Source organism: Glycine max, chromosome 3, assembly GCF_000004515.6.
Source record: "Glycine max cultivar Williams 82 chromosome 3, Glycine_max_v4.0, whole genome shotgun sequence".
Lineage (NCBI taxonomy): Eukaryota > Viridiplantae > Streptophyta > Magnoliopsida > Fabales > Fabaceae > Glycine > Glycine max.
Window position 1 is genome coordinate 6,891,516 of NC_016090.4, and position 12,281 is coordinate 6,903,796.

The 12,281-nt window shown below is 30.6% G+C and overlaps 1 protein-coding gene and 1 long non-coding RNA gene across 3 annotated transcripts; one reads left to right on the forward strand and one right to left on the reverse strand.

The window, feature by feature from the left end:
* The first annotated feature begins 445 nt into the window (after positions 1-445).
* LOC100798660 (uncharacterized) lies at positions 446-1,997 on the forward strand. The gene is made up of 2 exons (XM_041013895.1): positions 446-1,337; positions 1,360-1,997. Exons 1-2 carry the CDS (start codon positions 653-655, stop codon positions 1,995-1,997), a joined length of 1,323 nt encoding a protein of 440 aa, XP_040869829.1. The 5' UTR covers positions 446-652.
* Positions 1,998-9,979: 7,982 nt separating this feature from the next.
* Positions 9,980-12,029, reverse strand: LOC102665273 (uncharacterized). 2 transcript variants are annotated; one of them, XR_005890835.1, is made up of 4 exons: positions 11,645-11,684; positions 11,380-11,447; positions 10,592-11,052; positions 9,980-10,274 (listed from the first exon to the last, which is right to left on the reverse strand). It is a non-coding gene; the product is annotated as an uncharacterized lncRNA (long non-coding RNA). The 2 variants fall into 2 exon arrangements; XR_001387665.3 differs by having other exon boundaries at positions 11,380-12,029.
* Between the last annotated feature and the right edge of the window lie 252 nt (positions 12,030-12,281).

A 12,281-nucleotide genomic window follows, 5' to 3' on the forward strand; every position in this document is an offset into this window, starting at 1 on the left:
ACAATTTTCAAACTAGTGTGTAAAGATTGTGTTACTTGGGCTCCTGATTTTTGGTTTTCTTTATCTATACCTCTTTCCTTACAAGATCCTGGAGGACTCAACCAACTGTCAATACCTCCCTTTATTCCCAATTTGAAAATTTAATGTTGGGATTAGCATTGCATTTTGCATTAGTTCTTCACGTGTTTTGTTAGTCTCTAGGTTCTAAAACTGCAATGTGTTAGGTATATTTTAGCAAATAGTTTCTTAACGTGCTTGTCAATAAATTCATTCTGCCATTTCAATTTTGAGCCTTCTCTTCTTGCTGTTAGTTGGATACAGCCTTATGGTGAGATCTGTTCTATTGTATGCCTGCAATTCAGCTTTCAAAAGCTAATCCTATTTATCTTTCTTTTTATAATTTTTGCCAATAAATTGTTCATTATACATGATTTTTCTGGTTTTCCTGTATCTTGCTTATGAAGAAAATGCTTCTTCTATTTGACTTAGTTTTATGTGGGATTGCTAATCCGAAAATAGAGAGATTGACTAGTTGAGAGCTGCCTTATCAGTTTTAGCTCAATTTCTGTTAGAGGAGTGATATGAACACACTCCTTCAAACACATTCTATCAGTAAATCCAATTGTTTGTGAGTGCAAAGAAGGAAAAAAAGATGCAATCACTTGGTCAAAATGAGGCACCTCTAGCATGCCCTCAAGGGTGTTGCCCTACTTCTTTATTGTTCAACCCACCACCACCACCACCACAATCTCAGAACACAACAGCCAAACCTAGAAACAGTTCTGCAGAGTGTAGACACAACTTTGCAGCTACAACAACATCCTCAATCTTCCCAAACACCAAATTCACCAACCATGAGTCCCTTCCTTCTCTGCATGAATCATTCAGTGGGTTCAAGAAAGTGTATCCTCAATACTCCGAGACTGATCAAGTGGACCATGTGAGAGCCAAAGAATATTACCACCTCTCTTTCTCCAACCAATCATGCCTTGACTACATTGGTATTGGCCTCTTCTCCTATTACCAACGCCAACACCACCATGACACCTCAAACACCCAACTTGCATCTTCTTCAACACCCCAATATTCTGATAATATTCCCTTCTTTAGCATATCCTACAAGACTGGGAATCTGAAGACACTTTTGCTTCATGGGGGACAGGAATCAGAGTTTGAGTCTGCAATGAGGAGAAGAATAATGAAGTTCCTCAACATTTCTGACAATGACTACTTCATGGTTTTCACAGCAAACAGAACCTCAGCTTATGACTATGAGAATGAGGCAGTGGAAGCAATGATTAGTTGCTCAGAGAAGAGAGGAGCCAAGGCACATAGTGGCACCTGCAAAACCAAAAGAAGGTTCTGGAAGTGTGGAAGCAAAAGGACTAGTTGAGAGCCTTCAAAGTAAGAAAGCACAAGATAGTGGTGAGAATGGGGGGTTTAACATTGAGTGCAGGTGTTTGGATCAAGTGGACTCTTTGGGATTGATAATGATCACCAATAGAACGAGGTACCTTATAAATTGGCTGGTGAACTCCATGATGAAACTGAAGCACCCTAATGCAGAAGGGGTTCCCCTAGTCAAGATTTATGGTCCTAAGGTGAAATTTGATAGGGGACCTGCTTTGGCTTTCAATGTGTTTGATTGGAAAGGTGAAAAGGTTGAGCCTGTCCTTGTACAGAAGCTTGCTGATAGGAACAATATATCTCTCAGCTATGGATTTCTTCATCATGTTTGGTTTGCAGATAAGTATGCAGAAGACAAGGGGAAAGTTCTACAGACCAAAGAAGGAAGAGTCCAAGGAGTTACCACCAACAAGAAGAAAGATAGAGATGAGCTAGGAGTAATTGTGGTTACTGTTGCATTAAGCTTCCTGGCTAATTTTGAAGATGTATATAAACTATGGACTTTTGTTGCCAGGTTCCTTGATGCTGATTTTGTGGAGAAGGAGAGATGGCGATATACAACTCTCAATCAGAAAACAATTGAAGTTTAATACAATAAATTTCACCTCATTCTTCTGGATTGTGGAACACAGAAGACTCAAGAGTGTGGATTCGGATGAGGATTTCAAGAGGAGAAAATAGTTTACTTATCCAATCATTTTGTTGATTAGTTCATAAGTCATATAGACAATTCATCAGTCAAATATATTTGATTTTACTTGCTTCTTCTATTTTGTCCTTGCATACACATTCAGGCAAAGAAATCACAGCTAGAAAATTGAATATACCCTTCTATTTATTCCCAAACTGACAAAAGTGTAAGTTCCAGCACTAGTATATTGAGCAACTATTCTTCAATGATATGTATGTCTATTTAACAAAAATCAAAATAAATAATAGGCGAGGTTGGTTCTACCTCAGTTTTCTTGTCACTACACTGGTTGCAATGGTTTTCGTTGAATAACACATAAAAATCAAAATCAAGAATTACACATAAAAATCAAAATCAAAATCAAGAATCACACATAAAAAACAAAAGAACAAAAGAAGGCTGCAATGGTTTTCGTTGAATAACACATACCTGAATTTTGGCTTCCCACCATTCATCACTAGCTGCAATGGTTTTCTTCTCCCCATCCCAGCCAAGACCTGTGTCCTTCCCAATAAGCTTAGCTCATAATTGCCATTCTTTTTTCAAAGAATCCCACCTATTTCTGAATTGCTTATATCCATATCTCAAATTTGTTGCCTTATTGAACTTTTCTGCAATATTTGCCCAACCAAGCTTAGTGAAGTGGTTGTGAGGTTTATTTCCAGCATTCACCTCTTCTATGCACACTTTCAACATAATCTCAGTATTTTTATCACACCATTCTGCTTTCTTTCTTTTCACAGGAACTTGATTGAGAGACATTTCACAAGCTTAACGAAACAAACAAAAGCATACAAAGGAAGAAGAAAAAGTGACGAAGGAAGAAGAAAAAGAATGACGAAGAAAAAAACCTGTGATGCTAACAAAGGAAGAAGAAAAAATGACAAAGGATGATCGGAAGAGATGACCAAGGATGATCGGAAGAGATGACGAAGGAGATCGAAAGCATGGGAGAAAATTTTCGAGGAAGGCACAGCACGGCAAGTTCTCAGGAACGAGAGAAAATTTTAGGGTTCAGAAAAATGAGGAGGGTATGCTTGTCATTTTGAAATTTTCTTGAGGACATTATTGTCCAAGCCTTATTTTGGGATCAGATTCCCGAAAAGGAGATTTGAGAAGCTGGAAATCAGAGCTTAAGAGAAAGATCTGCTGAGAGCTTTTGCTTTTGTAAAAGCTAAAAAAAAAATAACCAAACACTCTTAAAAAATAAAAAAGATCTTTTTTCAGTAGATAAGATGATAAAAGATCTTTTGGGCCACATCCAAACTGGCCCGTTATGACAAACTTGTCTCTCCCTTCCTTAAATATATAACATGATATGGTATTATTGTTGAGTGTAAATGAAGTCAATAAACCATTTTTTAGTAGTGTCGAAATAACATAGGTTATGACAAACCTGCCTCTCCCTTCCTTAAATATATAACATGATATGGTATTATTGTCAAGTGTAAATGAAGTCAATAAAACTCATTTAATATATTTTTAATAAATATTTAATGTCATTAATTATTTATTATATATTTAATATCATTAATTAATTAACTTTAATGTCATTTATTCAATATAGTACATTTACTAACTTTATTTAACCTATATCCCAAAATAAGTATCTTATTTAGAAAAAAAAAATTCCAAAATAAGTGACATATTAGCTTTTCTCTACTAATACTCCTAAAAATTTCACTTTAGTTTTTCAATTTAATATTAATTTTACTCCATGTGTCCCATTATAATTATCACCTTAGTTTGTCTTAAACAGACAAACAAAATAATACATACATGGTAGAGAATAACAATTTTACAAAATTAATTTTATCATCATTTATTCATTTTGTTTTGGTAGCCCATATAATTAATATTATAAGAGTTATAGGTATAAAACAATTAGTTAATGTTACATTGAAAAACTAAAATAAAAATTATTTCAAGGAAATTTTTTTCTTCTTACATGAAGATTATTATGAGATTGAGAAACTATCATCTTTTATTTAATAATTTTATAAAGCTAACCTTATTCAATAAATGAAAGAGAACAATCCCTTAATTTCATACTAAACACTTTGTAAGAACAAAAAATTTATCCCAAAATAATTGTCTTTTTAGTTTTTCAATATAACATTAATTAATTTTTTTCACTTATAATTCTGATAATATTAATGATATGAACTACAAAAGCAAAATGAATAAATGATAATAAGATTAGTTTTATAAAATCGTTATTATCATTCATCTATTTATTGATTTTTCTTCGCCTACTTAAAACAACCTAAGATGAATTATAATGAGACAGAAGGAGTAAAATTAGTATTACATTGAAAAATTAAAGTAAAATTTATTAGGAGTATGAGTAGAAAAAATAAATTAATATTACGATGAAAAGCTAATATAACACTTATTTTGGAATCATTTTTTTCCAAATACAATATTTATTTTGGAACGGAGCCCGAGATTAATGAAGTTAGTAAATGTATTATATTGAATAAATAACATTAAATTTAATTAATTAATAAAATTAAATATATTATAATTAATTAATGACATTAAATACTTATTAAATATATATTAAATGAGTTTTATTGGACATTATTTAACATCAACAATAATCTCATGATATATATATATATATATATTTAATGAAGGAAGAGAGAGGTTCATTTGGCACAACCTATGTTATTCCCGGTTTCACATTGCTATAAGATGAAGATATTCATAGGAATTTATTTAAGTTCTCATTCATTGTATTTTTTTTTTTATTTTCAGGTGCTATCATTTTCATATTGCAACAAATAATTCTTTTAGTAACAAAAAAATGCAACTACCATCTCTTTTTAGATATAATTCTCTTTGGTAACATCCCTATTCAATCTCTATATATATCTCTCTCTATATAAACCCCCGGATATGTCACAAAATCCAAACTAGCCCAGGTATATCACTATAACCTTCAACTAATCATGTGTTTTTTTCTTCTAGAACCAAATGCAAAGTTCTTTTTCTTTAATTTTGTTGCCCCTCCCAGGGTATAGTTTAATGGTTTAGATTTGATTATACAATGTTTGATATTGTATGTTGTTTACATGTAAGCTTTGAATAAACTCCTTATTACTGTAAATATTTTTATGAAGGTGCCCCCTTCTTATATGTTGCATTGAAACTATTTGCCTTGAAAGCGTGAATTGGTTAGATGCTCAATTGGTTTCTTGATCGATAACTTTAGTGTATATTAAATAATCTTTGGTTTGTCTTTAGGAAACTTTAACTGGAATTAGGAATTGGTTCAAAGTTTTTAAGATACATGGTGGAAAAGGTGTTAACAAATTTGAATTTGGCAACGATGCTGCTAGCAAACAAGGTATATATTATTCCTGCATGAATTGAATCTAGAGTAAACGTTATGAATATTTCTAGTTAATTATTTGCTTATATTGCATTCTCAATAATTATCATAATATAAAAAAAAAGATGTATTGAATCTATATGTTATAACTTGGCATAGAGTTTCAAACAAGGTTTTCGATTAACGAATTACAAAACTAATATTATTTACGAATTATGTAACTAGCATGCACTCGCTCAAGATCATGCGTGACCATATATCATTAGTATTCAATACATATTTTTCTTATATTATGATGATTCTATAAAGAATCTAATAAAAGTAATCGTTTTACTATCAATACTACCAGTGACAACAATCGATCTTCTCTTATTCCAGAGGTTCGAGTTCCCTTAATTTTACATATTCTATGAATCCATATAAATTAAAATAATAGATACTTTCACTAAAATTATTTTTACATGCTTTATGAATATACCCAATTGCTTCTTATACATTAAATTTAATTAGTTTTATATTGTTCAAACAATTATTTTATAACCGATACACAATAAATATATTAAATTTTAAAAATTATTAAAAAAATTTAAAAAAAAGGATTTTGATGTTTGTGAATATAAACAGAATTCTCCTATATCAACATTTGAAATAAAAAAGGAATAAGGTTTTTATCAATATCCTCATCTTATAGTAGTGAGAAACTCAGAATAGCTAGCATAGGTTATGACAAAGCTCTCTCTCCCTTCCTTAAATATATAACATGATATTATTCTGAAGGGTAAATGATGCCTGATAAAACTCACTTAATATATTTTCAATAAATATTTAATGTCATCAATTAATTATTATATATTTAGTATCTTTAATTAATTAACTTTAATGTCATTTATTCAATATAGTACATTTACTAACTTTATTAAACACTCACTCTATCCCAAAATAAGTATTCTATTTGTAAAAAAAATCATTCTAAAATAAGTGTCAAGTTAGCTTTTTCAATGCAATATTAATTGATTTTCTCTATTAGTACTCCTAAAATCTTTAATTTTTTATTGTAATACTAATTTGTTACCCCATTCATGTCATTATAATTATCATCTAAGCTTGCCTTGTACACACCAAGAAAAATCAAATAAATAGATGACAGGGAATAACAATTTTATAAATTAATTTTATCATGATTTATTCATTTTGTTTTTGTAGCCCACATCATTAATATTATAAGAGTTATAGGTGGAAAAACATTAGTTAATTTTACATTGAAAAATTGAAATGAAAATTATTTCAAAATAATCTTTTTTTACATGATAATTATTATGGGATTGAGGAACTACTCTCTTTTATTTAATAATGTTAGTTTTTTTAAATATTTTTTCACCTATTTATTAGTCTTAGGTTGTTTCACCTATTTTTAAAAATTATTCTAAATAAAGAATAATAATTTTATAAAACTAACCTTATTAAACAAACGAAAGAAAGTACTCCCTCTATCTATACTAATCCTCACGTAAGAAGAAAAAATTTGTTCTAAAATAATTTTTATTTTAGATTTTTAATGTTACATTAATTATTATTTTTTTCACTTATAACTCTTGTAATATTAATGATATGGACTACAAAATCAAAATGAATGAGTGATAATAAGATTAATTTTATAAAATTATTTTTATCTTATTTATTGGTTTTTCTTAGTTTGCTTAAGACCACCTAAGACAATAATTATAATGAGATGAAAGGTGTAATATATTAGTATTAGATTGAAAAATTAAAGTGAAATTTATTAGGAGTATTAGCAGAAAAAATAATTAATATTACATTGAAAAGTTAATATGATACTTATTTTAGAATTTCTTTTTCCAAATACGATAATTATTTTGAGATTGTTTAGTAAAGATAGTAAATATATTATAGTGGATAAATGACATTAAAGTTAATTAATTAATGATATTAAATATATTATAATTAATTGATGACATTAAAGATTTATTAAATATATATTAGATATGTTTTGTTGGGCATCATTTACCATTAACAATAATCTCATGTTATATATATTTAATGAAGGAAGAGAGAGGTTCATTTGTCACAACATATGTTATTCCAGAATTCACATTACTATAAGATGAAGATATTGATCTGAATTTATTCAAGTTCTTATTTGTTGTATTTTTTTTATTTTCTTGTCCTATCATTTTCATATTGTAACAAATAATTTTTTAGTAACAAAAAAAAAATGTAACTACTATCTCTTCCTGCATCTGATTCTCTCTAGTAACATCCTATTCAGTCTCTATATATCTCTCTCATTCTTTTTTATTCTAACTTTAAGTTCCATCTCTTCTATTCTCTCTTCTCCTCTTTATGTTTTTCTTTCTACAAAGATAGGTTTAGGAGTTCTTTCCTACTTCAATTTGAGTTTTAAGATTTTGGGAAGGAGGGGGAGTGGAGTAGATCTCATGTCATTGTTGAAAGTCTTGAGATGACAACATTACGAAAGTACGAGTAAATGAATGGGTTAAGGTTTTCATGAAAAAAAATATGCAATAAAGGGTTGGATGTTGAAAGTGGGAATATCCAATTCCAGGCTAGGGTCTAGCCTCAAATTGCATAGATTCTAAAATAACACTTTTGAAGAAACTAAACCACTAGATATGATACAAATTTAAAATCCAAACTATAGCCTAGTTTTATCACTATAGCCTTCAACTAATCACATGTTTTTTTCTTCCAAAACCAGGTGCAAGGTTTTTTTTTTCTTTTATTTTGTTGCCCTCCTAGGGTGTTAGTTTGATGGTTTTAGATTTGATTATACAATGTTTGATATTATATATATATATATATATATATGTGTGTGTGTGTGTGTGTGTGTGTGTGTGTGTGTGTGTGTGTGTGTGTGTGTGTGTGTGTGTGTGTGTGTGTGTGTGTGTGTGTGTGTGTGTGTGTGTGTGTGTGTGTGTGTGTGTGTGTGTGTGTGTGTGTGTGTGTTGTTTACAAGTAAGTTTTGAATAAACTCCTTATTACTGTAAATATTTTTATGAAGGTGCCCCCTTCTTATAGATCGACAACTTTTGTGTATATTACATAATCTTTGATTTGGCTTTAGGAAACTTTAACTGGAATTAGGAACTGGTTCAAAGTTTTTAAGATGCATGGTGGAAAAGGTGTTAACAAATTTGAATTTGGCAACGACACAACTAGCAAACAAGGTATATACTATTACTACATGAATTGAATCAAGTATGATGAGGAATTATATACTTTGTGTTAATGATATAGAAGTTAATAGTTTACATGTTCTATCAAATGGGTTGTTGGTTGTTGTTATGATTATTGATGATGAGTTTTTTTGGCTAATTTTTTTTTCTAGAATGACTTGATTAGTAGAATTTTCTATTTAAATGACATCTTTTTGTTAATTTGTTGTTTGTATCTTGAAGATTGCTACAACAACATGAAGACTTTAGTCAAGTCACTTTGAATTAATCATGTATCCATAATATTATCATACAATATTAAACATTGTAATAATAAAAAAAATGAACAATACATTAACAATGCCTTAACAATGCCTACAGATTGATTCTTACAAAATAGGAATGAGATTTAGTAATAAACTAGTATGCAACCCGTGCACATGCACCGGTTGTTTGTTAAGTTACTTTGCATGCTTTTTTTAATTGCAATATAGACTTAAAATTAATATGAAGAAAGATAATATTTATAATTAACTAATTACTCTGATGGATGTAAAAAGATGACACAACAGTAATTCTCAGTTGCAGGTCATCTAAAATAATAATAATAATATTTGAAGTGAAAAATCAGACTTACTCTGAAATTTCTTGTGCATGTGCCTGTCGAATTCCCAAACACACAATTGTGGATCAATATGCAGCGAAAAGTTATGGAGTTCAATGGAATTAGTATGAAGAAAGCCATTAAATTATGGCCTTAATATGAAGAAATGGAAAGTCATACCCATGTGACTGGCCTCCTTTAGTTGTGGCTGATCCTTTAGATGTTAATAAAGTTGCATGGGTTGCAGTTGTTCCACAAGAATCTAGAATATCAACACCAAGTGATAAGCGCAGGCCAACAATTACTTTTATTGGAGCTAACATGCATGGCCACAAATGATGTCTATTTAAAAATGGGGTAACCTGTAATATACAATTTAGTCATAGATGCATACAGCAAATAAATGGACATACATGAGCCTATATAAGTTCGACTGCAGTTCATTATATTATAGTTTATTCTTACAGCAAAACCACTTCTGTGGCCGAGTTCAAAATCCAAGTCACCTCCTCTTCAAAGTTAATATTTTTAAAACCAAAAACCACATACTGTGATGCTAAAAAGATGGGAAAGTTCAAATTGTAAAACGCACAGTTTGATATTAATTAATCGCTAATTATTGCTACATGTTGAATGTGTACTCCTTTGAAGTAGCATAATACATAAATGGGTTACGAAGCATCAAAGTTAGTTTTTTTCTTTGTGGATCAAGTCAGTGCTTGAAAGATAATGTATCAATTATCAAATAAAATGAAAGAACAAGCCTCTATTCAAATGCCAGAGTCTCCTAAAAGGACTACACTTGCTATGTTCTTTCCTCCTGGAGCACATTTAGGATTCGCAGGATGAGAAAGCAAAATTTGTCTCATTTCCTTGGACAACTCATTCACAACAGCAATTGTGTTTCTTACTTCATTGGAATCATCCAAAGCTCTTGTTGTCAAAAGAATGTCGTTGTCCTTCAATGGGCATGTTCCTGCTATATTTCCACTCTGATTTGCTCCTTTAACAACCACTCCACATCTATCTTCTGCTGCATACCTAATTAAAGGAATACCCAAAACATATAAAGAATTGATAATTGCTTTGGCAAATAAGTGGTGGCAATAGCACAAACACATGGTGGGCAAATAGACATCGTCTATTTTTTGGCAATTATATTCATCCCATTATGATTATAGATGATAATTGAGCGTGGAGTATGCATCAAGAGAAAGAACATTTTACACTGATTATCCTCAAGAGAAAGAACATTCACATTTTTCTGAAATTTCAAAGTGGAAGGAAACATTCACAAATAGATAAAATGAATACATCAAAGATAAAACCATAAAAATGACAAAAAGGAATGAACTTACCATATCAAACCATTGCATGAACACAACCCTTCACAAATTCTTCGGCCAAAGCGGAAAATGCTCGCAGAGAAAAGGAAGGTTGGGAAAAAAATAAAAATTAGAGACCAAACTGCAATGATAGAAAAAAGAAAAAGAAGCACTTACATAATATAAAATGGAAATTAAAGGTTGGAAGAAAATAAAAATAAAAAAACAAAAATTAGATACCAAGGTGCAGTGAAAGAAAAAGAAAAAGAAGCACGTATATCATATAAAATGGAAATTAATCCAAGATAAATTTTCATCTCTTCACATAAAAAATATATATTATGCAGAAAAATACTAACTTGCCAAGTCTTCACAGTACGATCAGTGACTTCATATGAGTTGCAGAAAAAGAAAAAGAAAGAAGGAAATACCTTTGGGACTACCCCGTAGCTAGCAGCAACATGAATTTGAAAATCCAAAATAGTATGAGTGAGCTGGCAAAGGCAAAGTGATTTATAATGAGCAAGCAACAACAAAACTTTGGGAGCCAAGAAGGATTTATAATGAGCTGGGTAGCATTTTGGTTTGATGGATAAAAGAGTACTAAATTTCAACTTCAGAAAAAAAAATTAAAATTAAATAAAAATAAGGCAACCATTCTCACAAAGCAAAACTGAAAAGAAAAAATAATATGGCTAAAAAAAATCCGAAGCCAGAAGAGCAATGCAACACTACAAATTACAACACCAGAGAGAGAGAGACAAACAAAAAACCAAGAAGAAACGGTTAAAATTTCAGAAAACAAAAAAGGAAAAAATGACCTGAAGGCTTCCATTCTTCACTAAAGTGACAAACTGCCCAAAACTTGTGCTTCTGAGCCGATGAATTTCTGCTGAGAAAGTGAGAGAGTGAGTTTAGATGGAAAGATAAAATAATTTTGGGGAAAAAAAGCGTACACGCATCAATCTTTCAAAGTTTTCAAAATTCCAACTTTGTTAACTACAGGGGTACACGTGTCAAGCTCTCAGCCATGGGTACAACTCATGGAGAATTTAATAAGGAAGGACAGAGGTTCAAACTTAAAACCTTTCTGAGCTTTGTAATCTTTTGATAAACCATTGCCAACCTGCAATCACAAAGAAATGGTAAATCATTTCCTTACACCTTCAAATTTAAAAGAATAAGGTTGGAGAAAAATAAAACCTTAGTACCACAACAGATTAATAAAGCATCACCAATAACAAAGCATCCTTACAATCCCCTTGTCTATCTCCTCATGTAACCCTTTTCTGGAAAATAAATTGCACACCCGTAGTTATATAACCCTTTTATAAAAAGAAAATACCCCATTTTATATATGCTCTTAAGCTAATCCTTTGAAATTTCATGCCAACAATGAAAATCTAGGCTACAAAATCAAATTTATCAACATTGAAATTTGACCATTTGAGAAAAACTTCTCCAATCTTGAGAAAATGTCTATCCATCCTAATCACCCCCAGAAACTAAAACAACAACCACAACAATAAACAATAGAGACAAACCTCATCTTATACAATGTGTATGAGAATTTGAACTACATATGCAAATAACATGTTCTTTAACCAGAGATTGCAAGGGCACAAATTCTGTTTCGCCTTGTAAGGAGTAAAGAAGATTAAAGTAAACATTACAAAAGAAAAGAACAAATACATTGAAACACGAAGGGAGCACTTTTCCTCTT